The 27,520-nt window shown below is 39.0% G+C and overlaps 1 protein-coding gene across 3 annotated transcripts in view; it reads right to left on the bottom strand.

The window, feature by feature from the left end:
- The window catches only part of arl6 (ADP-ribosylation factor-like 6), a 35,638-nt gene extending 8,373 nt beyond the window's left edge, over positions 1 to 27,265 (bottom strand). The window contains exons 1-7 of one of the 3 annotated variants that reach the window (XM_043700799.1): positions 26,947 to 27,265; positions 17,338 to 17,458; positions 13,557 to 13,698; positions 9,993 to 10,054; positions 8,098 to 8,166; positions 5,209 to 5,303; positions 524 to 653 (exon numbers count right to left, since the gene is read on the bottom strand). In XM_043700799.1, coding sequence (XP_043556734.1) covers positions 524 to 653; positions 5,209 to 5,303; positions 8,098 to 8,166; positions 9,993 to 10,054; positions 13,557 to 13,679 — 479 coding nt within the window. In that variant the 5' untranslated portion in view covers positions 13,680 to 13,698; positions 17,338 to 17,458; positions 26,947 to 27,265. The remainder of the gene's footprint in view (positions 1 to 523; positions 654 to 5,208; positions 5,304 to 8,097; positions 8,167 to 9,992; positions 10,055 to 13,556; positions 13,699 to 17,337; positions 17,459 to 26,946) is intronic. The other 2 variants (XM_043700798.1, XM_043700800.1) reach the window with 2 other exon arrangements.
- Between the last annotated feature and the right edge of the window lie 255 nt (positions 27,266 to 27,520).

Below are 27,520 nucleotides of genomic sequence, written 5' to 3'. Positions count from 1 at the left end.
AAATACCAATGAAAAAATGGGCATTACAGATAATCAGCTTCACAAATAGGAGTCTATCCAGGTTACAATCACACACTCAAAGAACATTTCAACAATCAGAGCAGATATTCTGCTGTCAGAGATAAAATTGGAGCATATTTTAATTCCCATGTGTAATTTTGAAGAATCAATATGGAATGCAAATATACACAGGTCTGGTCATCCAACTTTTATTGTAATGTTATAATCGTGACGACATTTACTGACATCTTGTGGTGAAACATCAACATTGACAAGTTGGCGTATTTAAAACATATCCGACCCTTAGCCATGGTATTTATTTAATAGAGTCAACTGTTCTTAGAGTATTTGGGTGCATGAATAAATCTACAGATGTCTTTTCAATTATTGATAAGGATAAAGTGAAAGATGTCCACTTGAAACGTAATTTCATGAGTATTCACTCTTTTACAATTGTCATGCAGCAATACATGGTTACAGAGAAATAAACATGCTGACATAAATAGGCTGTAATTCCACTTACCAAATATGCCATGCCTTATCTTTGATATTTTCTAAACACAACATCTGGGAAACCTTGACAGATGACAAAGCATCTCTGAGGTCCATCTTGTTCGCAAAAAATAATATTGGAATTCGTCTGTGTTTAATATCTGAAAGCAAAATCAGCTTTTTTAAAATTAATAAAATATAAGAACTATCTTCACCTCAACTACATACTCCAAAAAAAGATGAACATTGCAGCTGATAATCTTGGCAAAAGAAAGGTGAAGGCACTCAAGAGTTCAATTACCAACAAAAGAGCATTTCTTCCATCAGAATACAGACTGTTTTTTATTCATTCATGGGATGGCAGTATCTCTGGCTAGGCCAATATTTATTGCCATCCCTAATTGCCTGCAGGGCAGTTCAGACTAAACCACATTGCAGTCCGTCTGGAGTCAGACCAGTTGAAAATGGCAGATTCCTTTCCTAAAGGACATTAACCTAAATGCTACTAAGTTTTAAGATTTTGCCTTTTTTTCAATAGTTTATATCAAATTTCTTTCAGTGAAAGAATTACCTTAAGGCAGTTGCCTTGGAACTAATCTTGCTGGCTTAAATAAAAGATGCTGTCAAATCTGGATTTGAGTAATTATGTGGAATCTTCCAACCCCTGAATGATGTGTCCAATAGAGAGTAAGTTGGGAAAATGATGGCGAAATCAGAAAATGAGATTTTTGACATTGAGAAAAAAACAAACTCTGATTTTCCATCCAAGAATTTAATGCCAGAATGAGAAACTTGTTAGTGAGTAGCAAGAAGCCTATTTGCATACTGACATCTCTTCAGGCTACATTCTCTTGCCTCAGTTAGATGCAGTTTACTATTTTCTCAGGCAATGGAATGGCAATGATTCCTAACAAGAAAGTTAGAATGGGTATCTGGCGGCTCCAGATCTCAGAGCATGCTCCATGGGTCAGCAACCACCAGCATTCTTTATCTAAGGAGGTTGACAATGGACAGGCTCCAAGCTTACCATGAGTCATGGCCATCTCAAAATCACTTATATAAAACCACTTCAATACTGCAGTCCCACTAAGCTCACTGATACCTTTCATTGTAATGCTGATATGCACCCAATTATGGCGCATCTCAAAGCTCTCGCCCCTCACTAACTTTGGACTTCTTTGGAAACTCAACATTTGTGCCCCGTCACCTCAATCAGAACTTAACAGTCTCAGCACTTCTGTCATGCCTTTTAGCATAGACACAAAGCCATGCAAGCTTGTCATGGTTGCCAGAAGCGGTCAGTCACGGAGGTGGACATGTTACAGGATAGCACCAAACTTCATTTGTTCTATGTTGCTCCCATTGAATCCAGATAATTTAAAATGCCCAAAATAGCAGTGGAGTAGCAGCACCGCATCCAAGCTCCTGGTCTAGGACTCATCCACTTCTGTCTGCTTTGTTTCTCTTTTTACTTTTGCTCTTTTCTCTTCTCTTTAAAAGCCTTTCTCGGCGTCTTCGGCAGGTCAAGACCAGGCCCGGCCTCCCAAGCATGTGAGGCAGCAGTGGTAACAAAGTCCACTCCTGGCATTGGCGGCGGTGGGACTTGTGGGGGAGAACAGTGAGCCCAGTGTGGAAGTGAACGTGAGCCCAGTCTGGAGGAGAGTGACTGCTGAGGTGATGTCAGCAAGATAGGTCCAGCAGCAAAAGGTGGGACTTGAGCATTAGCGACTTCATCATTGGCATTGAAGCAATGCCAGGAGGGCACTATGGCAACATCGATAGTCTCTGACATTGGTGTGCCCGGTGCAGACAGTTAGAAAGTTGATTTGGCCCAGTGGTAAAAGATAGCACCTCCTATGTTAATTGGGTCTGGTGACTCTAAGATGGCTTAGAACTCATACACAGATGGACTTCCCTTTAAACTATACCTTTTCATTTTCTCTTATTCTTAAACTATCAAAATGGTACCAGGCATGACAGGCTGAGCTTCTTATATGCAGAATTGAAGGTATTGAGATTGCCTTGCAAGTCTATGCAAAATGGGCAACAACATTAGAAGCTGTGCATCATTCGTGTCAAGGTGGTCAGTTAAGTTTTGCACAGAAGTAACTGAGTTTAAAGAGCTTGTCATCTTAATTGAGTTTAAAAAAAGTCATCTGGTTGGCATTTGATACTAACTCAAAGAGAGCAGTTGATCTTTGATAAAATGATTGACCATTGTTAAGTAGACAGCAAATATTCTGGGAGCTACCAAAGACTGCAGTCTAGAAATTAAGGGGTCCACTCAGTCTCCCATTCCCATATAATTACAAAACAATTGTAGGTTTGTGAAGAGAGTACAGTTAATGTTTCAGGAGCAGTTCTGAAGAGCCACTGGACCCAAAATGTTAACTGCTTTCGCTCGAAAGATGCTGCCAGATTTGCGGAGTTTCTCCAGCAATTCCTGTTTTTATATTAAATAATGATTTCACTTAGGTGTTACAACAGCTCAACATAACATTATCTCTCCTTGGTAAAGAGCAATGATACAAGTGCATTTTAAATTTTAAAAATGACATATTAAATAAACTAAACAAATTAAAAAATTGAAAGAATTAAACCTGTGGTCCGGATGAATTGCATCCATATACTTTGAAAGAATCTAGCGCAGCAACAGCAGTGGCATTACAACGTATTTCACAATTTCCTAAGAAACAGTGAAGTGTCAAAAATATATTTAAGAAATGGGACAGAACATGTCCAGGAAATTAGAGACCAGTCAGTTTAACATCAACAGTAGGAAAAAATAATGGCCTTTTTACTAAAGGAGAGAATAGAAGAAAATCTAGAAAACATAAATATAAAAATGAATGGTCAGCATGGATATCAAAAAGAAATATTTAACTTGACTATGCTAACTGAAATTTTGAAGAAATAACAAAAATGCTCAACGGTGGTAATGCAGACGTGGTTTATCTTAATTTTCAAAAGGATTTCAATAAAGTGCCTCATAATGGACTAATGAATAAAGCCAGAGAATATGGAATGAGGTGATCAGCAGAACAATCGATTGCCAGCTGGCTTCAAGACAGAAAGCAGAGAAAAGGAATAAAAGGCAGTTATTTACTGAGTGTGAAGTGATGCTCCACAAAGATCAACACTGACTGAGACCACTACTGTTCACAATTTTTATTAATGATTTGAACTCTGCAGTCAAAAATGCACTTTCTAGATTTGCAGGTGGAAACATTACTGAGGACTGCACCAAATTACAGTACAATATTAATAACCATGAGTACAGACAAATAATTAGCAAGTTCAAAATACGTAAATGCAGTATATTTTGACAGGATGAAAAGGGAGGTCAAATTATTTGGAAAGGGCAAGCCTAAATGGGGTAGATGAAGGGATTTTAAGAGTACAAATTTAACCAATTACAGAAAATTGCACTGCAGGTTAGTCAGGCCATAAAAACAAACCCAACTACTCTGCTTTATTTCTAGAGACAGAATTGAAAAGATTGGGAAATACACTAAACCTGTATCAAATCTTGGTTTGAAGCACACAAGTACTATGCATCGTTCTGGTTGTCATATTAAAAAAAGAACAGAGGGGCGCTGGAGAGGGTGCAGAGAAGATGACCAAGGATAACATGCACAAGGATTCACAGCAGGAAAGGACTGACAGGCTAGATCTGTTTTCACTTCAGAAAAAGCTGAGGTGTGGTCTAATTAAATCCTTAGGATTATGGAAGGTTTTGCTACAGTGGATAGAGACAATGATTTTTCTTCTGGGTGAAAACACACCTACAGTCCATCAATATAAAATGGTGATCATGAAATCCAACTGGGAATTTAGAAGAAACTTCTCTACCAGAAGAGTGGTAAGAAGTACAACTCACAACCACAGGAAGTAGGTGAAGCAAATAATGCATATGCATTTATGGGGAAACTAGCCAAGCATTTGAGGGAGAAGGGTTACAACAGTACATTTAGTTGAGGAAATGTGGGAGGAGGCTGAAGTGGACATTAAATACCACTATGAAGTCAGTCCCTGTATTGTCTGTCCTGTATAATTCTTATTTCAGAAAAATAGGCACCGAAACACAGTTGCAATGAACAAAAGACAAAATTGTTTCATGTTGGCTGTACCAATTAAAGCTTTTATATCAATGCTTTCAAACCAAAATTAAACATTTTCAAAACATAACTGCTGCTTTGAAATGTCATCTCTTTAGTAAACATTCCTCAGGTGCTTACATCAAGTGAACAGATTTCACCTTGGAATAATTTCTATATCCAACAGGAATAGTAGGCAGGAGAAATTATCACAATTTTGATCAAAAGCATTATTTGTTCTGGAACTTGTATATTTCAAAAAGAATTTATGCAGTTTTAAACCAAGTGAAATTAGCAACAGCCACATTTAAAAGCTGTTTGACCACCTTTACCATTGAGCTTGACAGTGAGCAAAAGCCTTCCAGGTGCCAGCATAATCTTAAGGCTTACCTAAGCAGCTTACTTAGCAGCTTGTGTTACAGCTGGATCTCTCATGCAAGCTTAAGTAATATGTTAACAGCTTCTCTTGAACACTAACAGTTATCTTTTGTATAAAAAAGGAATCATCAGCCTTTACTAGGTAAAGCACACTTTTGTCTATTTTTATAGCTGTCAAAGGAAGATGAATGAATATTTCTTAAAGGTAAAATGAAACAGGAGCAAAGATAAATGATCCTACCTGGATGATTAAGAAGCGTATCAAGTTCTTCTTTGGCAACCACCATCCTTAATTTGTCACTGCTATCAATAACAAAAATGATGGCCTGGCCTTCCCTGAAGTGACCATGAGGAAATATTATACAGTTAATACTCTATCACTTTGGTCAACCCATATGAATATTTTGCATTATAGCCAATACATTGTATATATCATTATAAAATGGTTGACCAAAATTTCGCTACCTCACTTTTAACAACTTTATGTGATGGTCATGACATCATAAGAGTCATAGAGGTGTACAGCATGGCAACAGACCCTTCAGTCCAACCCGTCCATGCTGACCAGATATCCCAACCCAATCTGGTCCCACCTGTCAAGCTAAATAAATGAAGTGGCAACTGTTTGTTCTATATTATCTGTCAATTGACAGCATTTTCACTTCTCAGAGTCAGATGCAAATTGCTTACTCAGCTAGTTATTTATCGTCAACCAAAAGCACCAAACGCAGACAAGATTATCATTTTTTTTGTCATTGCTGTTTCTGGGAGCACTGTACACATTTATTGACAATTTGCTTTATGAAACAGCAGCAACTTAAACCCATTAGCTTTAAAGTACTGAGGGTGTAAAATAGATTTTACAATTGCAAATTATTCCCTTGTATTTTGTGACCAAGTTAGCCATGAAAGTTTATGAAATGAAACAGAAAATATTTAAGTTATTTTAAGCAGCTGAGAACATTTCTTTCTGTTGGCAGAAATGGTATGTGGGCAGAATTAATTGAAGCTACTAATTCTGGGGTTTTGGCAATTATTAATTGACAAGTTAGCCAAACTTAACAATGTAGCAATGTAAAGGTACAGTATTTCACCTGTATTTCAGACACAGGTGAAATACTGTGAACAGTTTGGTCCCCTTATTTAAGGGAAGATATACTGGCCTTGGAGGCAGTCCAGAAAAAAATCATTGGGTCGATCTTGGTTATAGAGGGACTGTCTTAAAGGAGAGGTTGAGCCTGTAGAGGCAACCTTATGGATATTCTTAGAGAACTTGACAGGGTAGATGTGAAAAGGTTAGATAGATTACCTATAGCGTGGAAACAGGCCCTTCGGCCCAACAAGTCCATACCGACCCTCCGAAGAGAAACCCACCCCTCTATATTTACCCCTGACTAATCCACCTAACACTATGGGCAATTTAGCATGGCCAATTCTAACCTGCACATCTTTGGACTATGGGAGGAAACCAGAGCACTTGAAGGAAACCCACGCAGACACGGGGAGAATGTGCAAACACCATACAGACAGTTGCTCGATACAGGAATTGAACCCAGGTTCCTGGCGCTGTGAGGCAGTAGCGCTAACCACTGCACCACCGTGCTGTTGTTTTTCCTTGTGGGAGAGTCTAACACCAGAGGGCATAATCTCACAGTAAGGGGTCTCCCACATAAGACACAGCTGCGGAGAAACATCTTTTCTGAGGGGATAGTGAATTTGTAGAATTCTTTACATCAGAGAACAGTCAAGCCTGGTCATAAAGGGTATTCAAGGCTAAGGCAAATCAGGAAAGAAATCAAGGGTTCTGAGAAAAAGGCAGAAATATGGAATTGAGGATCATCAAAGCATCCATGATCTCTAAATGGCAGAGACTTGATGGGCTGAATGACCTACTTCTGCACCTACATCTTATGATCTAAAAGAACATTATTTACTTCATTAAGATGAATTTTAAACTCCCTTTATTCCAGACAAGAAATAGAACATTTGAGCATACTACACACCATACAACAATCAACAACTAATCCATTGATTTAAAAGATAATTCGCTAATATAGCCACACTTCAGTAAACTTATAACTAAAAACTCCTAGGAAAACATACTGTGGTTGCACAGATGTCTTTTTAGGCAGAATGTGGTATTATGATAAGGGGAGACGGATTTAGGATTTCAGTAAGGATATCCTTCCTCAGATAGAGACCAAAACTGTACACAGTACTCATATGTAATCTCACCAAGGCTTGATACAACTGCAGTAATGAATCTTTACATATGCAATCAACTTGCCTTGAAATGAATGCTAACATAGTATTTGCCTTCCTAATTCTTGCTGCTCCTGCATGTTAGCTTTTAGTCACTCATGGACCCTTTAGAAATATTCTGCCTGTATTTTAAAGTGAATAACTTTACAGTTATTCATATTATCTTCTATCTGCCACATTCTACCACTTAGCCCGTCTAAATCCCTTTACAGCCTCTTCATAACTTGGATTCCCACCCAGTTTGGTATCAACAGCAATTGAGGAAATATTGTCTTGCAAAAATATTCAAGGTTCCATTTTCAATCCTTGAACAAACTATCACATTATTAATGGATGGAGAGTAATGTCATTTACACTGTTTAATTATTATTCTGATAATCAATTGAACAGCTCTTGTTAAGTGTGAACAATCCCTTCCAAATATGATACAACATTTGAAAACATTGCTAAGTTGATATATTTAGCTAGAAGATAAGCGATAATTTCCTGCACATTTTCATATTTAAAATTCTGCAAAGATAAAAAAGTTTAGATAAAATTGAAATAAAAAAAAGCCATCCATTCGGTTTAACATTGGATCAATTGTTTTCTTTTACATGAATGCAGCATCTAGATTGTGGTCTCAGCTTATTCCAACAATTCTGTTAAAAACAACCTTGACTGATAATCCAAAATGTTTTCTCCTGATTTAGTATTTTTGTTTCCCACAAAAGTTAAAAAGCAAAGCTATATGATATTTTGAACAATAGGTTTGCCAAGATTTAACTAGCATTGACATTGCTTTTAACCTCCGGTTGGTGGTTATGCAAACTCTGTACATTTTTTTTCTATGTACTTTATTGCATTTTGTTCTTTACCCAGCACTTACTTATAATAGTGTTCCCACAGGTTTCGATATCTACCCTGGCCAGACATATCAAACACTGTAAAGGAGAGGCTGGGGAAGAAAAAGGATCATCATCAACTTGATGTTTGACACATTTGCAAACAAAATAGCATGCTTGATTCCCAAATCAAGCTACGGAGACATCAAACTACAAGATTGTTTTCCATACTGTCAACAGAACACAAGTTCTGTAAAACTGCATTGATTATCTGCAGATAATATTGCACATCTAAGATCACAATAGCCATCAGAATGCAGGGAGAATGTTACATGGATCTCCATGTATGTATACTCAGTAGAACTTCCTTTACATCTCATTATTTCAAATTCTGTTATTACAACATCATGTCAACTATCAAACTCCATTATATCAATGGAAATAACTTGTTTGTTGAGAAAGTAAAGGTTTTATTTTAGAACAAACGTGTTGATAAATCTTATTACTACGTAAAAAAGAGTAAGTTCTAAATCTGGCAAGTAAAATGTTTCCAAATATTACAATTAGATATAGTCAATGGTATTGGACCAATTTTGTTCAGGTTGCTGAGGCATCAAAATGTTCAAGCTCTTTTCTACTTCCAAAGCTCCATATATGTCACATACAGAAAAACATGAATGTTTCATTAACATGGATAAAATACATTACTAAACTGCAATCCTATTTAATCCTATCAGTCTACAAGCAATTACACAGATAACAAAAAGTGGTAATTTGTAACAGTAATTATTCTAATTTCCCATGAACGTTCTTGATCAGGAAGGTATGAACATCCAAAGCAGTGCAAACTTTCTGATGTACAGCGTTGGCATTATTGTGCTAAATATGATTGAATGCTAAGAGTAAGACCCTCCTCACAAATGGAGTTGACAGCAATGGACAGAGTTTGGAAGCAGAAAGGTATTTAAATCAGTTGGGGAGTTGGTGGTGGTGCTAGGTAGGGAATGTACACCTTCCCACCTCTGCCCTGATTAAGTCTGGGGCAAGAAGACTCATGGATGGCCTTCTTTTTCTGAAGCCAACTGCAAACCGGAAGTGGGCAAATAATGTCCATTTAAGGACCTTATGTTCTCCTATTCCAAATCAGCCAGAAATAGGTAGGGGACTCACCATATGGTGGGGCCAAAGGATGTTTTTTTTGAGGGAATTAGTGATGGCTGCAGATGTAAAGGGGGAAAAAAGTCTACATTAGAAGAGAGTAAAAATGTTAGTTAACACGAGGACCAGGAATGGGAATCCAGTTGAGGGAGTTGGGGGTGAGTATTATGGACAAGATGAACTCAGAGGTCTTAAAGGGAAATAGGAGAGAAACTAGGAAAAAAGATGGAAGTTCAGGGCTAGGGCAGGGGATGCTTTTGAGAAAATCTAGGCTGGTGGATTATTGGAAGAGGAGAACACAATACAGATAGCCGATCTGATGGCTGCGATTTTGGTAATAAAGAGGTCGAAAAGCTCCTTCAGTTTAATTAGGGAGCTGTGGTTACAGGAGTGGGAAGAGGTTTAAGATGACAACTGATGTAGGGAACAGAAGCTAGGGGTTATCTTTGCATTCTAGAATAACTCTAAAAAAGAGAGAGAGACAGACAGACAGCATGTGAGACTGAGTCATAAAGAGAGTGACAGTGAGAGTGACTGTTTGTTGGGAGAATGGGTAAGAGGAGGCTAGGGCACAAGAGTGGAGATAACAGCAAGAGTGGAGATAACTGAACAAATCAATACCTACGAAACATGGCAATCATGGGACAAAGGCAAGACAATTACCTGAATACCATCAAGATTCTAACATTAAAACGTTTGCTAACTATTTACTTATCAAAGTTAAAAATCTATTTCTTCCTATCTGGCAAGCCAAACCAAAGATAATGAAAAACAATAGTACCCAGAGGTCTTGAAATTTTCGATGCTGAATCCAATGGTTGGAACAATATCCTGTACTTGAGCCTATAAAACAATGACACAGATCAGCACAAATCATTATTCCAACAGATGTTTTTCTTGTTATAGTATCGGTTAAAACTGCAGTTCATGCTTCATGTTTTATACTTTTTTGTGTACTGCCTTCCAAGTAATTTAAATTTGTATCCTTGAAAAAATATTACAAACAGAACTATATAACGTCTTATGATAGTCTTTCTTGTATTGTACTCTAATCAATTTAAAGCAATATACTTTCAATGTTATTAAATGCCTGTGATGCACCCTAGGGCATTTCATATCATTGAAGATGTTATAGAAAAGATGTTGCTGCTATTAGAATAGTAGCTGTATTTCAAAACTACTTTGGAGTGGCCTGATACTCCATTTGATACAAGGCCGAAATTCTTTATACAACAGGAAAGCTACATAATTAGGTATCCACTTCAAAATGTAGCTCCTGTAAATTATTAAGTCACATCAGCATTTAACAAATAGTTGAAATTGAGAAATGTGAACACAATGTCTATGGTATTTCTTTAGACTGGAGCACTGTACTAACTTCAACAAATGAACAATAGAACATTAGGTCAATAATTCTACCAGAGCCCTGAAATTATGTTACGGCACAGTTGCAGAAGCATTAACAGGCTTGAAATACATGATTTAACATGGCTTCTAAAATAGCATAGTGGGGAATATTAAGTTATTGAATTTGTTTGTTATCATATCATGGTGCAATTTCAGGGTCTAAGCTTTTTTTAAAGGTTTAATTAACAACCATTTAAAAATAGCAATAGGTTTTTTTTAAAAGCATTGGTATATTTATCAGCACTCCTGAGCACAGCACCTGTAAACATATATAACTATGTATCTTTGAACAGTGGCAGCATTCTAATCAAAATTGTTGAAATATGTTAAAATATAGACTTTTAACATTTGTAGACAGGAAACAATAATTTATTAAAGTATATGTAGTGTTGCAATGCTCCACAGGTGGTTTAGTGCTGGCTTTCTCTTGCAAAACTTACTACTCGCCCTAGTGTCCTCCTCAATTGTTTTTACTGATACATTCAACTCCTCAACATCCTTCCCATGAAACTGTTATGATTAACTAAATGCTTGCCAATTTTCTCATTGAAAAATAAAAGTATGAATGTGAGAAAAAGTACTTTTTAATACAAAGAAAATTGGCTGTTTTCCCCTTATTTATTAATCATTTAGAGGCATGAAATGGTTCCTCATGGCAGTTTCAGAACTATTTCAAACACTGCAGCTTAAGTTTCCTTCCAAAAGATTTTGCCACTCCCATTTATGGTCCAGTAATTCACCATAATAATTGTGATAGTAGTTTTGTAAATTCATTAAGTAAATGTGGGCTTTGCTGGCTGGACCAGCATTATGTGTCCATCCCTAAATGCCCTTCAAAAAGTGGTGGTGAGCTGTTTTCTTCAATTGCTGCATTTCACTTGTTTTTGGTACATCCACATTGCTGTTTTTCTTGTGAGAGGGAGTGGCGGCGGTGGGTGGATCCAGGATTTTGACAGTAATGGAACATTGACATTTTTCCTAGTCACGGTGCTTAGTGGCTTGGAGAGGGCCTTAGAAGTTGGTGTTCCAACGTATCTGCTGTGCTTCTAGATAGCATGTTGATGGATTTATAAGATTTTGTCAAAGGAGCTTTGGTGAATTGCTGTAGTGCATCTTGTAAAGGATACATATTGTTGCTATGAAGCATTAATGCTGGAGGCAGGAAACGCCTGTTGTGCCAATCACCCTGGCTGTATTGTTTGGGTGGCATCAAAGCTTGAGTGCTGTTAAAGCTGTACTTCATCCAGACAAGTGTGGCATATTACATTACATACCTAACTTGTGCCTTGTAGGCTATGGAGAGGCTTTGGGGAGTCAGGAGGAAAGTTAATTGCTGCAGGGTAGCTAGCATCTTACCCGTTCTTGTTGTCAAAGTATTTATATCTATAATAAAACAAAGAACTGAGGATGCTGAATATCTAAAACAAAACAAATTGCTGGAGAAACTCAGCAGGTCTGGCAGCATCTGTGGAGAGAAAGCAAAGTTAACATTGAGTCCAGTAATCTTAATCTACAGTTCACTATGAATTAAAAAATATTATATTTTAGATCATAAGTCTTAGCAGGTGAAATGCTAAAATCCCCATGACTCTCTGGCCTGGGGAAGAAATGCCTCTAAGGGATTCATCATACTTGTATCCACTTTCTCACTAAAGTTAAAAAGACACATTTTCACCATGAGGTAATGACAAAATTAGATTGGTCAATAATGCTTCAGATGATGGAACAGTTCACTGAAAATTACTGCTTAAGGCCATGAACACAGATTTCACTTGGGCGAGGCAGCAATGTGATTGTGTTACCCGAGAGCTGTTGGCACTTCAACAACAATCAGCAGTCTCAATAGGAAATGGAGCATTTTCAAGTAAACTATTTGGTATATAGAACAGATATAAGTCTCAAATGCATCAGTCTCTTCCTAGAGAGAGGAAGCTTTGTGAACTGATATCTCATTTTAACAGCAAACAATTTTCACTGCAGAAATGTCAAAACTCTGCCAGTTAGGAATGGGCTTGTTGACGAATATAAAAGTAAGTGTTTGTTACCAAATAGCTGATATCTCTGGTTCTTCATTTTAAATCTGGGAAGTAATTAACTTTAAAAATATAGAATAAGTAGCAGAACCATAGACAATGTAAACAACAATGCTGCAACTTTTAGTAATGCATTATTTTCGTGAAATATAAGAATATATAGTGAACAACTATTAGAAGGCTAGGACGAGGGAAAGAAAAAGAAGATTGGTGATAATAGACAAATGGAAAAGGAAAGAAAGATCTTGTGTTTATTTAGTGTATTTCATTACTTAAGGGCAATCTCCAAATGCTTGAGAATGATTAAATACTTTTGAAGCTCAGTCAATGTAGGAAATGTGTCAGTCAATTTGCATGCAGCTAGGTCCCACAAATAACAATGTCCTAATCACAAATTGATTGGTTTTATAGATGTTGATTATGGAATAACTATTGGCTAAGTACAGGGGAGGAATTCCCTGATCATCTTCAAATACCATGGGATCTTTTACATATAATTGTGGGTAAATCAGGTTTTGGTTTAACGTCTCATCTGAAGGACAACAATGCAGCATTTTCTCAGAAGCATCAGCCAGGAACTCGGTTTGTATCATAACCTTCTGACTCCGAGACAACAGTGCTATGACAAAGGTCAGTTAGTGGTGGTCTGAGGTAAAGAAATAAAAAAATGTTTAAAAAGAAATCACAGAAAAATCAAGACATTTGTTAAAGAAAGTTCAAGTCTAAAGAGGCTCAGCGGAATAAAGCACATTTCCTCAGAACTGGTTCATAAGATGACTACAATGTGAAAATGAAAGTTGAAGGCAAGTGCCTATGATTTGCAAGGTGGCATTAATTATAGACTGATGCTGATATGCTTTCATTTAAATGCATATGCCAATCAAACAATATAAAATAAAACTTACATTTGAAGGTTTTAGGCAATTAATTATAGTTGTTTTCCCACTATTGTCCAGTCCCAAACACAACACGTGAACCTCCTTCTTCTTTAGACCAAGCCAGCCAGCTAATTTGTCAAATAGCCCCATGGTTTCGAGTTCAGTTGATCTAATTACAATTAAATGACAAAGAAGAATGAATTTTATAAGAGCTTGAGAATAAACAATAACTTTGTTAAGCAGAAACTTTTAAACAAAGTCACTTCATTAAGTACAGTGGCCACTCATAAAAATGAAGTAAGTAGTGTGGTTTAAATGAGGAGGAGTTAATGTATTATTGTAACAATTATGGTTTAATGGATTACTGAGGAATAGCCGACATTGCAGCAGAAGCTGGTTTAATTGGGTAATATCATGAGAAGACTAGGGTCATGGATCACCCTGCAAAAGCTCGACATAATACTGTCCTTGAAGCACACCTCTTCCTTTAGAATGTGTTTAGATCAAGTTTAAAAAGTTTTTATTTTTATATTTTAATTAAACATAACTGAATAAGAGGCATGTCATCAAAAGTCAGAATGTATTAACTTGCTATATTAATAAAATTGAAACAGTTACTATTCTGTCTATATGGAAATACGCACCATTTCTATCAAAGAAATCAAACAATAATGCATGATTGTCTCAGCCCTAGGATACTGTAAAGATGTATGTCCGACAAACAATTTAAGGATGCAGTTATACTACAACTTCTCATCTGAAATCTGGAATTTAGAATGTGATCGAATAGCAAAGCAACCTTGTCACATTAAGATCACAGAGTTCAGAGTCAAAGGAGTATGCAGGCACAGTTCTTTCTCCCTGTGAATATTATGGTTGGGAGAGTGGGGCAGTGGGAAAATTATTTTTCTATACTGTTAAAAGGATTGGGAGAACTAAATGGTGTACTAGTTAGACACAAGGGCACGGCCATTTTACTTTAGGAATTCAACTCCAAACCCAGATGTATAGCATCCACACTATCAGAAAATGTCCGTTCTATGTTAAATGAGATAATTGCATGAATGAACTGGATTAGACTCAGTTGTTAGCTGGCTGTATTACACAGTAGATCTTCAACTATTTTGCAAAGCTTTTTTTTAAAAAATCCATACCAATACAGCAAAACATAATTTCTGATTAGGGTCTTTCTTTCTCAAAAACACAGAATATAAACAGTTAGTAGCAATTTCACAGCAGTCTCAGAAAGTGAGACTGCAAGGTGACTGAATTCAACTTCTTTTTACACATCTGTATTAACTAAGCAACAGAAACTCACAGGAGTGAAACATCTAGATTCTGCTTCCAAGTGCCCAATACTCGATCTGGTAATGGTTGATACAGATGCAGCATATTGGAACTGGAACGTGTTCCATTCCCAAGAACCTTAATCAGGATAATGGCAGCTTGGGCTACAGAGGGTGAAAATGGCTGTCTAGTATCTTTAAAGCTAAAGATCACACAACACCAGGTTATAGTCCAACAGGTTTATTTGGAAGTAATAGCTTTCAGAGCACTGCTCCTTCATCAGAGCACTGCTCCTGTGTTGCGCGATTTTTAACTTTGTCCACTCTTGTCTAACACCAGCACTTCCACATCATCTTTAAAGCTAAGTAATGCACGAAGCTGGAAATACAAAGCACCAGTAGGAACTTAATTTAAAACTCATTGCTTATCTTGCATCTGTCACATTAGTGCACTTAGGAGCAAATAATCACTGAATTATTGTAGTGCTACTAGTCTTGCTTTTAATAAACCAGATTATCTATTCTTTTAAAATTCTGTGGTTCCCAACTGTTTGTTAAGCAGTGTAAATACAATTACATTAAAACAAAATTTGGCTTAAGGTCTCAATGACTTCTTGAATCAAGCTCTGCAACCAATTCACAACATAAAACCAAACTTCTTAAACTGTTAATGACGACAAAAAAAGGTCTGGAGAGAGAGAGAGGAAGTGGTTTTGTCGAGGTTCGTCCTGAGCAGCTCTGTGACACAGGACTCTGTGTTCTATGGGCTGTTTCCCATGAAGCACACTGAAACAAACAACAACTGTGCCTGGAGGACCATCAAGTCAGTGAAAGACACTCTTTGGTCTGACTGAAACTTGCTCCTCGTATAAAGAATTAATCTCGACCGAGTGTTGCAGATTGGCACATTCCAAGATACAGAATGATGTGCTGTGGGACACATAGGCACACTGAAGGAGTGGGGAATTACTGCCATTTGGGGTTTTGTTGCCAAAGTATAATGAGGAAAGTTCAATTGTCAGACCCCCTCAATGCCTCAAAATGAACATAAATAGATTTCCGCACAAGAAAATGTCTTTTTTTTGCAACTGTAGGGAAATTGAGAAATGTCAAACTTACAATGTTTGGCTTGCTTTTCTTCCTCCAAGGACTGTACAGATATGATTTAGAGCCTTTGTATGTACTTATAGATAACTTTAATGTGTAAAGTATATTTTCTAAATAAAAGTAATAACTACAATTTGCTTGTCACATGGTCACAGATAATATCCTTGATGAAATTGGTTACAACTTCACGTCCTCTTCTCAATCAGGCTTATGATTTAAAAAAAAGTGTTATCTATTATTCATAGACAACATCACAAGTCATTCTGAGGTAAAATAGATTTGTTCATCTTTTATAAATTAAATTTCTGGAAGTGCAAAAGAAATATGACCTGATGACCCTTCACCATGAAGCAGGTTAAGATGTATGCAGAAGATATGCATCTGGCAGGTAGAAAGGATAGCTGCAGCAAAGGGGAGATCAGACTGCCTATTTAGGAAGTTGTGTGCATTAAACAGGACAGAAAGTCAACAACAGGGGAGAGCAAATATTGTAAATTGGACATTTTTACTGTTGCTTCAGTTTTGCTACAGCCAAGTAAACAATTTAATGATATTTATAAATGAGGTCAGATGAATAATAATTGGCGTTGCTGTACTGTTAAAACTACAGTTAATCTAACTGAGGAGGTTTTGCAGGAGTGTTTTATTCTGTTGACAACTATCTTTAGAAATATGACTGCTGGGGAATGCAACTCAAAAGGCTGAATCCATTGAGTAGAAATATGGGAGAACACTGTACCCAAAGCCAAGTTAGAAAACCTTGCAACTGCACATGTGCCACATTTGTCGAGAGAGATAAGAGTATCTTCGTTGCATGAACTAAAAGTCTATTTATCTTTTCATTTGACAAATCATTTGCCTTTCATTTCATATGTAACTTGCATTGTGTGCGAATCCAAAACTAAATGCGACAAAAAGTGGAAACTCCTTCGTAATTTCTTCATTTGGAGATTATTTTGGTTTACAGTTCCCCCTGGGGGATCATAACACAGTTTCTTTACATCATAATAATCAGGACAACAGACCTTAGATTAGCAGGCAAAGCAGATTCAAAACTACAATCTTATACATGACACAAAGGTTACATAAAATCATGAAATCAGTATAGTAATATATAATCGAAATCAACATTCATCTTTGCACAGAATTCCAACTCACAGGAATCACTTTTACCAGTTGCGAAGATTTACAAAGGTACCAAACTATTTTTCTCCCTTTGTTTCTCTCACTCATCTAAAAGCATTGAATGCCAGAATGAGGAGGCTAGCTTCACTCAGATCTCAGTCACTGATGCTTTGAGCTACTCATCAGAAAGTGCTACCTCTGACTTATAAAACTGGTGTTAATGTGTTTATAGTAACAGTTCTGATCTAAAGTTTTTATTTGCCTATATCGGTCTTGATTTGTATAAATACCTTTAGTAGAGGGCTGGTTTTGTGCAAAAACCTTTATTGCTGAAAATTTTCATGTGCAAAAACATCAGCTTATACATGGTTAAAAGAAAATGTTGAAAACATTCAGCAGATATTGCAGCATCTGTGGAGAAAGAAACAAGCATAACATTTCAGGTAATGAATTTTCATTAGAAAACGTTAGAAATATTTTAAGTGAGAACCAAGGCAGAGCAAGGACAGAAGGGAAGACCTGTGGTAAGACAGAAAACTGGGGGAAGAATCAACTGACAAAAAGGATGATGATGCAAAGCAAAAGCAAAGTGTAATGAGACAAGAAAGATGAATCGACAGAAGATGTGAACAGAAAGTTACAGAATCATCACCATCACTTGTAATCTGAAAAAAAAGGACTGATTAAACTCAATGTTGAGTCTAGAAGTTGTGAAGTGTTCCATCAAAAAATAAGGTGTTATTCCTGAAATTTTAGTTGCACTCTATTGATTCATGGTGGTGGGTAGCGATAAAGAAATGAGAATGGGACAAGGACAAATACATCTCCCAACTTACACAGTAACTTATATGTACTCCTTTATAATTAACAAACATTTTCAATCTGCATGATGCTCTCAACTCTACATTATGGGGGTCAAATGCAACTTCGAAGACTACTTTGTGGAAAACCTCCATTTATCCTGCAAGCATGTATCCAAGCTTTAGACTGTCATTTTCATTCACCGCTCTCTGGCCTCAACCTCCTCGACACTTCCAACGAAGGTCAATATATGCTCAAGGAACTGCCTCTCAATGTTTGATTTCAGCATTGTAAAGCATCTAGGCATGGAGTTCAACAATCCAAATAGAGACCTCTCATTTTACAGGTAAAGATTCTGCCCTTCTTGTTTAAGACTGCTCCAGATCCAATAACATCTCCTATTGTTCCTTCATTTATTTAACCTCTCCTGTCTTTCATTCTATCAGAGATCTTTCCTTTTCAGTAATTGCCCTCAACTTTTTTTCTCCTTGGTAATTGCTTACGACCTCCTACGTCTTTAACATTTTCCTTCTTTTGTAAAAATGTCATCAAACTGAAATGTTAATTCTATTTCTTTTTCCACAATACTGCTTGATCGAGGAAGCATTTCAAGTGTTTTCAGCTTTTATATCAAATTTTCAACATCAACAGCATTTTGCTTTTGGACTTAAATTCAGTTTTTTTTAAATGTAATCTTCCTACCATTTCTTTGGTTTTTGAAATGGAACTTTATTTGACATTTTTAAATGGAGGAGAACAGGTTTTGTTGCTGAATTGAATGGAACTCTCTCCCACTTTAAATTTTATGATAAAATCAATAAAATCAGGAACTGGAATTGACAAATCTAAAAACTCAGTCAAAAGTTTTAAAAGGAGATATAGAAATGTAGAGTCCATATTTACATTTAATATGTTGGTACTTGTGTCCTAATGGTTTTAAAAGAAATCAACACCTGGTCTAAAGAATTTCTAGTTGTGGGGCATTCCATCAGCAGAAAATGTTTTGAACTGTTGAAGGTTGAATCTGGGGCCAGTTGGGTCTTAAGCCCTGAACTGTACAAGAAGAAAATTTCAGCTCTGTACTAAAGGAAAAACCAATGATCTTTCATGATTCCCACAAACTCCAACAGGGTGCATGACAGGGATTATTAATGGGAGTAACTGGCAAACACTGGCATATATTCCCATTGACCTACTATTTCTAACAGTTAATTTCATTAAAAAGTGCACTTATTTGTTAGTCTGACTGAATCAACAACTGGCCAAGCTAGGTTAATGCAGACAATGTCAAGGTCTATTGCAACTTGCAACATGAATGCATTGCAGGATTTTTAGTTACTTTATAAAATGTTTTGCAGGCGAGAGGAAATGTCATTTTTCTGGTTCCTGGTTAATTTATTACTGCGTTAAAAGCATAACATGATAATCCATGGAATAAGTTTTCAGCCACAAAACAGGAAACCTGGTCAGACAGAAACAGAAGGTATTATGCGCCCTACATAATATAATAACGTATCTCAGAAAGCAAAACAGACTAGTTAATGCATTCAAGAGTTTCTCATTCACGAGGTGTCAACCTAATACGTGAAAATATGTCATACAAATCGCTGCCAATGATGTTACATCCTAATCATATAATTCTTGACATTGCGTTCAATATCATTAAAAGAAATTACCATTACCATAGCCAGTATCATTATAGTATTTTATTGGCACGGCCACATAAAAAGTGGAACTTTCAAGAATTAGCATAGTAACATATCTAAGACAATAAAACATATTTCAAGATGCTTGATAAAAACATTATAAATCAAAACTTGACTTTAGCCATACAAAAATATGAGGCTACAAGACCAAAACGTTTGGAGAAAGGGCCAAACTTTAGGAAGTGTCTTTATGGTGGTGAGAGAGACAGAGAGATGCTGAGAGAATTTCAGTGCATCAAGCCCAAAGTAAAATGTCACTATGGTCACCAAAGGTGGAACAATTAAAAATTAGGGGTGCTCAATATGCCAGAATTCGAGGAATGCAAATATCACAGCAGCTGGAGGAGATGACTTCTGATGCTGGAGGAGATGTCAGAGATAAAATACTGGTTGTAAACCAAAATACATGAGAATAGTGAAAAGTGTACGGTCACCTTTCTAATGCCATCATTGGTACGAAGGTACCTAGGTAAAAAATCTTAGGTACAAAGTAGAAAAATAAAGAAACAAAGCTAAATGTTAAACATCATAGTCCTTTTAGGATTCATTAGAAAAATAAAGAAATAAAGCTCAGTATTAAGTGCTTAGCCATGCCGGGATCCATTCTCTTCAAGGGTTCGATCTACTCCGCTTTGACCTGCTGTCCAAGAGACCTCGGGCTGCCTGCTCTCGCTACCACCACAGATGCCAGGAAACCTCTCCCATCACCATGTTGGGCTCGCTCCTCCTGCAATGGACCCAATCTCCAGCCGTCAAAGTCCCGATCCAGGCCCCCAGTCATTGCCATGCTCCAGACCACAATGAGCTCTGATGCCACCGACCGCCAAAGTCCACACAGTGCCCCACTGCCACATTCCGAACTCAATGAAGCTGCAATACTGTCTAGGGTTATTCTTTTATTAATAAAAATAGACTTATAATGTGCCACAAATTAGAAAATTTAATCAATGGTACTGTCATTCATTACCATCAACCTCAGGTTCACAAATATTGTTATCATAGTCACCAGCTGAAGCAAAGGATATATTATCAATGTCTGTCAAACCCACTGCTATCAAACCGGAGACATTCAAGCATGGTTCACACTCTATACAAAGGTCCTGGTGGAGACCAATAAGTTAAAATAACCAAATTACAGAAACAGAAGCCAATTATCAAAATTTCAGTTATAATTTTTACTTGAACAATTAAAGCACGGGCAGCATGATGGCATAGTGATTAGCCCTGCTGCCTCATAGTGCCACAGACCCGGGTTAGATTCTAGCCTCAGGTGACTGTCTGCGTGGAGTTTGCATGTTCTCCCCGTGTCTGTGGGGCTTTGCCTGGGTGCTTCGGTTTCCTCCTATAGTCCAGGGATGCATAGACTTAGGTGGATTAGGCTTGATAAACAGGGGATAGGACAGGAGTCTGGATGGGATGTTGTTCAGAGGGTTGGAGCAGATTTGCTCTGTTTGCTTTTACTTTTTTTCCTCTTCTTTAAAGATTTTTTTTCTTTACTTACCTTCTGTGGAGTCAGTTTGCACAGTGTGGAGTAGAGTGAGCCCAGTGCGTGGGAGAGCAAGCCCAACATGGCGTCGAGAGAGGTCCCCTGGCATCTGCTGCAGTGCCAATTGTGGCAGAGATCGAACTTAGATCGAAGAGAGCTCAGTTGGAGAGGCAGCAGTGACAGTATTGCAGCTTCATTGAGTTCGGAATGTGGCAGTGGGGCCCAGAGTGTGGACTTTGGCGGTTGGTGGCATCACAGCTCATTGAGGTCTGGAGCATGGCAATGACTGGGGGCCTGGATCGGGACTTTGACGGCTGGAGATTGGGTCCATTGCAGGAGGAGCGAGCCCAACATGGTGATGGGAGAGGTTTCCTGGCATCTGTGGTGGTAGCGAGAGCAGGCAGCCCGAGGTCTCTTGGACAGCAGGTCAAAGCGGAGTAGATCGAACCCTTGTAGAGAATGGATCCCGGCATGGCTAAGCACTTAATACTGAGCTTTATTTCTTTATTTTTCTAATGAATCCTAAAAGGACTATGATGTTTAACATTTAGCTTTGTTTCTTTATTTTTCTACTTTGTACCTAAGATTTTTTACCTAGGTACCTTCGTACCAATGATGGCATTAGCAAGGTGACTGTACACTTTTCACTATTCTCATGTATTTTGGTACTTATGTACATGTGACAACAAAACAAATTCTAGTTCTGCACTCTATGGAATTCTATGTTTCTATGAAGTTGAACGTGAATGAATGGGCACAATGTTTTCAATAGAATCATAAATTACATTTCAAATTGCTGATACAAAGATTTACTAGCAGTTTGCCATAACACACGCAGTACTACATTCACCCAAAGGTTCCTTCAAAACTGTGCATTCCTCAAGTAGAGTTCAATTCCTTAAAATGGCTGAAGAAGTGGTGGTAATTTTAAGATCCCTGCTGTTACTTAGTTTTTTTTTCTTTTTCTACTATCTCACAGAGAACTGTCCAGAACCTGAAAAATATTGCTCTGCTGCTGAAGAGAGCTGTGTTTTCCTTTTAGATTCAAACAGCCTCCATTTCATTTGGAAACCAAGGACACATGAAATCTTATGTCACAACCAGGGATACCAATTCACAATTGGCTTTCCCAGAAACCTTAAGTTTGTCTTGCCTTCTCAAAAATACAGGCTTTTCAGCCAAAGTCAATGCAGTCAACAACTCATACATATCCCCTCGGTCTCTCAAACTGAGAATTTCATCAGAAAAATCACATATTTCAATGTTGAAACAATCTCACTCCATCTTTTAGACTTTTCATAGCTTGCTGACATTCCCACCAAACAACAGCAATATGCCACCCAGAATTAACACTCGTTAAACATCACCTTAACACCATAACTCATGTCATTAATATTCACATTACCTTCCTACCAAACTCGCCAAACAAGTTAGATATTGAGAAAATTCAATAAGGAAACGGCTGCCTGTACCTGGTGAAATGAATTTGTCTCTTGTTCTGTATAGTGGCTATTTAGCTGGTATGGCATCTTCAGCAAGTCACTCTACAAACTGAGGCAGAATGTGGATGCACAATGCAGACATGTCCTCCATTATCCACATCCAGCTATTTATGAAAGTGTGCTTAGCTCATATCTACAGGTTCGTCAATGAGTGCTCGAACATTTAATAAACTCTTTTGCTTCTTCAATGCCCGAGTTAGATCCCTTCCACCAGGAACGATGGGTCTTGCTGTAGGTGACATGATGGTCACTATACCTACCTAAGAAATGGATGTACAGGACCAAATGGAAACAAGTTAGATGTTGGAAACAACAGCAGGCCCCCACAGAGGTCGAGGACTATCAGCTGAGGGAGAGGTCGCAGCTGCAAGGTCCCTTAGAATAAAGACATTGTGCAAGAGGCCCAGAGTTTACAGTCCCAAACTCTATTTCCTGGTGATTAACAATGCATAGCTCTGATGCAAGCTTTGTACATTGTGGGACACTGTGATGGAATTGTGCTGGATGTTTGAGCAAGACGTGAGGGTTGCAGATGTGGGAGGTCAACCTCTCTTGGTCACTACGAAGATCACTGAGGCACTGAACTTATAGGTGACTGGCTTCTTCCAGAGAGTGATGGCGGACCTGCTTGGGATTTCTCAGTCATGCACCTACAAATGCATTGATACAGTAACTATTTCCAGCGACACAAGGTCACACTGGATCATCTTGTTCATCTAAGATTAGGTTTGTGCTACAGCACAGGCTGCTGAATTTGGGAATATAGCTGCAGAATGCTATCGACTTTACACCCATGGCACTGAGAGGACTATATCACAATGTTGTTCAATTCATCTACAGGAAGGGGCTCCAGTTTCCTGGAGGTCTGTGTCCAATACCCTGGATGCTGCTTTGATTGTTACATTCTGGGGAATTCTCAAGTATCTGGTATTTCAGGACACAGATATGTTGCTGCCCATACGTTAAGAAGCACAGTGGTGGAGAGAGCAGAGGGATGCAGCTCTTGGACTGGCCTTGGGGAGGAGGTGCGGCTTCCCCCCTGTATTTCCTGGAGTGTGTGCACCAGGGTATGTTATGCCCTGGGAGAAAGTGAGTACTGCAGATGCTGGAGAGTCAGAGTCAAAAGGTGTGGCGCTGGAAAAGCACTCGCTGGATCAGACCCCTCGCTGGATCAGACGAGTTAACGTTTCAAGCATAAGCCCTTCATTAGTAATGTCGACGGGGAAGGGGGCTGAGAGATAAATTGGGGTTGGGGCGTGGTGACAATGGGGCTGGGGGAAGGAGCAGGGAAGGTATCTGGGAAGACAATAGCTGGATATAGGTGGGGGGGTAATCGTGATAGGTTGGTGGGGAGGGTGGAGCAGATAGGTGGGAAGGAAATGAACAGGTCAAGAGGGCAGTGCCAAATTGAAGGGTTGGATCTGGGATGAGGTGGGGGGAGGGACAATTTAGAAACTGGCTGTCAATGTTGATGCCATGTAGTTCAAGGGTCCCAAGGTGGAAGATGAGGTGTTCTTCCTCCAGTTGTCATGTGGTCTGGATTTGGTGGTGGACAAGGCCCAGACCTTCACGTCCTTGGGGGTGTGGGAAGGGGAGTTGAAGTGGTCAGCCACAGCATAGCGGGGTTGTTTGGGTGTCCCAGAGATGTTCCCTGAAGCGCTCCGCGAGTTGGCATCCTGGTCCCCGATGTAGAGGAGACCAGATTGAAAGCAATGGACACAGTAGATGAGGTGGGTGCAGGAAAATCTCTGCCGGATGTGGGGCCTTGGATGGAGGTGAGCAGGAAGGTATAGGTGCAGGTTTTACACCTCCTGCGGCAGCAAGGGAAGGTGCAAGGTGTGGATGGTGGTGGGTGTGGATATAAAGAGGGAGTCACGGAGAGAACGGTTTTGGCAGAATGCAGAGGTGGGGATGGAAACATATTTTTGGTGGTGGGGTCTGATTGTAGGTGGCAGGTATGGAGGAGGGTAATGCACTGTATCTGGAGATTCGTGGGGTGGAGGGTGAGGACTAGGGAAGTTTTAACCTTGTTGAGGTTGGAGTGTGGGATTCAAGGGCGAGGTGCGGAAAGTGGAGATGTTCTAGAGGTTGTGGTTGATCACGTGGGAGGGGAAATTGCGGTCCTTTAAATAGGCGGCGATCTGGAATGTGTGGGAGTGGAATTGCCTGTCCCGGGAGCAGATACAGCAGAGGCAGAGGAATGGGAGTAAGGGATCACATTTTATTGGGGGTGGTGGTGGGGGGTGGGGGGGAGCGGGAGAATTATCCTTTAAACAATCGAAGCAGGCAACAAGTTAGAGGAATTGGCAACAGGGCTCCAAGGAGGACAAGGATAATGAGGTGGATGAAGCTGACCTTCTCCATGACCGAGTTCAACTGCAACAGCAACAACAAGCAGACATTGACAACCGGTTCCAACAGAACAAAGCTGAGTGCTGCATACAATTGCTAACTGAGCAATCCTTCAGTCACAATTTCTAAATCTGGTTGTCAATGTGGCACCCTTTCAGCCTCTGATAGCTTTGTTTTTGTTCACTTTTGCATAAAAGCTCACATATGCATTTTTTATTTGTCTGATCATTTGTCTGTATGTGATGCTCCCCTACTAGATAATGACACAATGCAGCCCTACAGGGGACAGGGCTAGTGCTGACTTAAAGAGTGTTTAGAAAGAATGTTCTTAGGGGAAGGTAAAGTGTGGTATGGTGATTAAACAGTGACCAGCATGACAGAATGGGGATGTATATGTGGCAAATGTCAGCTCCACGTGCCATGGACAGTGTGGCTTTCTAACGGATGTGACATGACATTGTCAGTGAGGGGCAATAAAGGATTATCAATGCGTCTCCAGGTATAGACCAGCCTTTCAAAATTGGCACAAGCACAAATGATGCCAGTCTTTGAACTGATATCCAGTGAGTGATGAAATTGCTCGGAGAACGGTGGAAGGCCAAATGAGGCAGAAATCGGACATGACAGAGGTCATGGGGGTGGGGAACGCAATTAGGTAAGATATGGCAAGAAAATACACTAAACCCCAAGGTGACAAACTCCAAAAAAGAAAACTTGATGCAATGCAGACTCAGCCAAAAAAAAAAGCTAGCTTCAGCCACATATTTTTAGAGATTTGACAACACCCAGCAATTACCTCACCATTTGACTTCTCATTACTATCTTTATCTCTCATTTGTCACCTGGTTCATCTGATATCCAGTACTTCTTGTGCACCAATTTCTTCAAACTGAACATTGAGAAGATCAAATCCACTGTCTTTAAGAATTCGGGTTCTTGGTCACTGAAGTCATCCATCTTGCTAGCCACATTGAGTTTGAAATGATCAGTCCACAACCTTGGCATCCTTTTAGTCACTGAACTAAGCTTTCACTCCTATATCCTTTTCTTCACAAGACTGATCTCTGTAATATCACCTGCTTCTACCCCTCCATTAACTGATTTACTGGTGATATTCTCAGTTGTGCCTTTGATAACTCGAGACTGCTCTTATGATATTCTGCCCAGTCTCCGGCCTTGCACCTTCTGTAAACTTGAGTTTTTCCAAAATTCTGTTGCCTGTATCCTAACATGCACCAAATCCTGTTCACCCAATTACTCCTGTGTTTGTCTTCTTGACTGGCAATGCTTCAATTTCAAAATTCTCACCTTGTTTTTTTTTAAGTCCCTCAATGTCTCTAAACTCAAGCCCAATAAGTGTTATTGGTATGTTTGTGCTCCTCCAAATCTGGCATCTTTTTCATTTTCCTGATCTTTGATGTTCCACCATAGATGGCAACATCTTCAGCTGCCTCGGCTCTAAGCTTTGGAGTACCAAGTTTAAAACCACTCCTCCTGCCAAGACTGTTTTCAGCAGTCAAGAATACATTTTGGAATTTTGAAGACAATCATACACTGTTGCACTTCCAAATATGAGCAGTGCCAATCAACGATCCCACAATTTTAGTCCCACGACCACCGATGGGACTTATTTGGAATTTGGAAATCCACAGGTTTGGGCTCTGAGAGAATATGGTCACAAACTGAAAGTTAATGTAAGGCAGTTCTCAAAACCTACCTCTTTTGGTCACCTGTCCTATTATTTCCTGTTGTGGGTTTATAGTAACATTTATTTGATAACATTGCTGTGAAATACCTTGGGAAGTTTTACTACTTGAAAAGGTGCTACATAAAAAAGGTTGTTGTTATAATGACATTGAAGCTGACAGTGATGTAACTGATTGTGATAGCAATGGTTAATGTTTTAACGGTAATAGTTTCAGCAGCAGTGATAGTACCTAAAGTGCCAAAAGCTGCTGCCGCGATGATTGTATTGCTTATGAATCGGTTCATCCGACTAACCAGTCAGACTTGCAGCATCCCTCATGCACTCCCATCCACTCTTAAACTTACTACTTTATGATTCAGGGATTGCAGTTCACTGGTCGTTCTCTGCTTTCTGCGGCAGCACCTCCGGTGAGAGATTTGAATCAAAGATCAGTAATTCTACTGCAATCCTGGTACGGGCAACATCTCCTCCTCCGTCAAAATGAAAACAGCTGCAAGCAACTCGGAGGAGAGTCACAGAGAGCAGCAGGGAAGCAACCACATCCTCACCCACTATCTGCGGCTCAGGGTCTCTCCTGGAAGCCGAGGCCCGGTTGCTAGGGCGAGAGCTTCCCCTAGCTGCACGGGTAACTAAGCTTCCGGTGACGCCACCGGATATGGATCTCGACATCACAATGGGTGACGTCCAATCAGCGCTCGGCGCCGCACTATCTCCGCCCCCTCCATCCTGTTCGGGTTGGGCGGCCCCTGTTGGTATCTTGCGGTACAGCCTCTGTCCGGGAGGATTTGAATCTTGATTTATTTATTTGTCATCTGTATTGTTACAAAATACAGTGAGAAGTGTTGTACAGTGTCGCCGCTCTAAGGCGTCCTCTTAAATCAGGGAAAAATAAAGCAAAATATAGAATACAAAAGCAGA

Source organism: Chiloscyllium plagiosum, chromosome 12, assembly GCF_004010195.1.
Source record: "Chiloscyllium plagiosum isolate BGI_BamShark_2017 chromosome 12, ASM401019v2, whole genome shotgun sequence".
Lineage (NCBI taxonomy): Eukaryota > Metazoa > Chordata > Chondrichthyes > Orectolobiformes > Hemiscylliidae > Chiloscyllium > Chiloscyllium plagiosum.
Note: the sequence above shows the minus strand (reverse complement) of the source record. Positions and strands in the feature narration are given on the sequence as shown.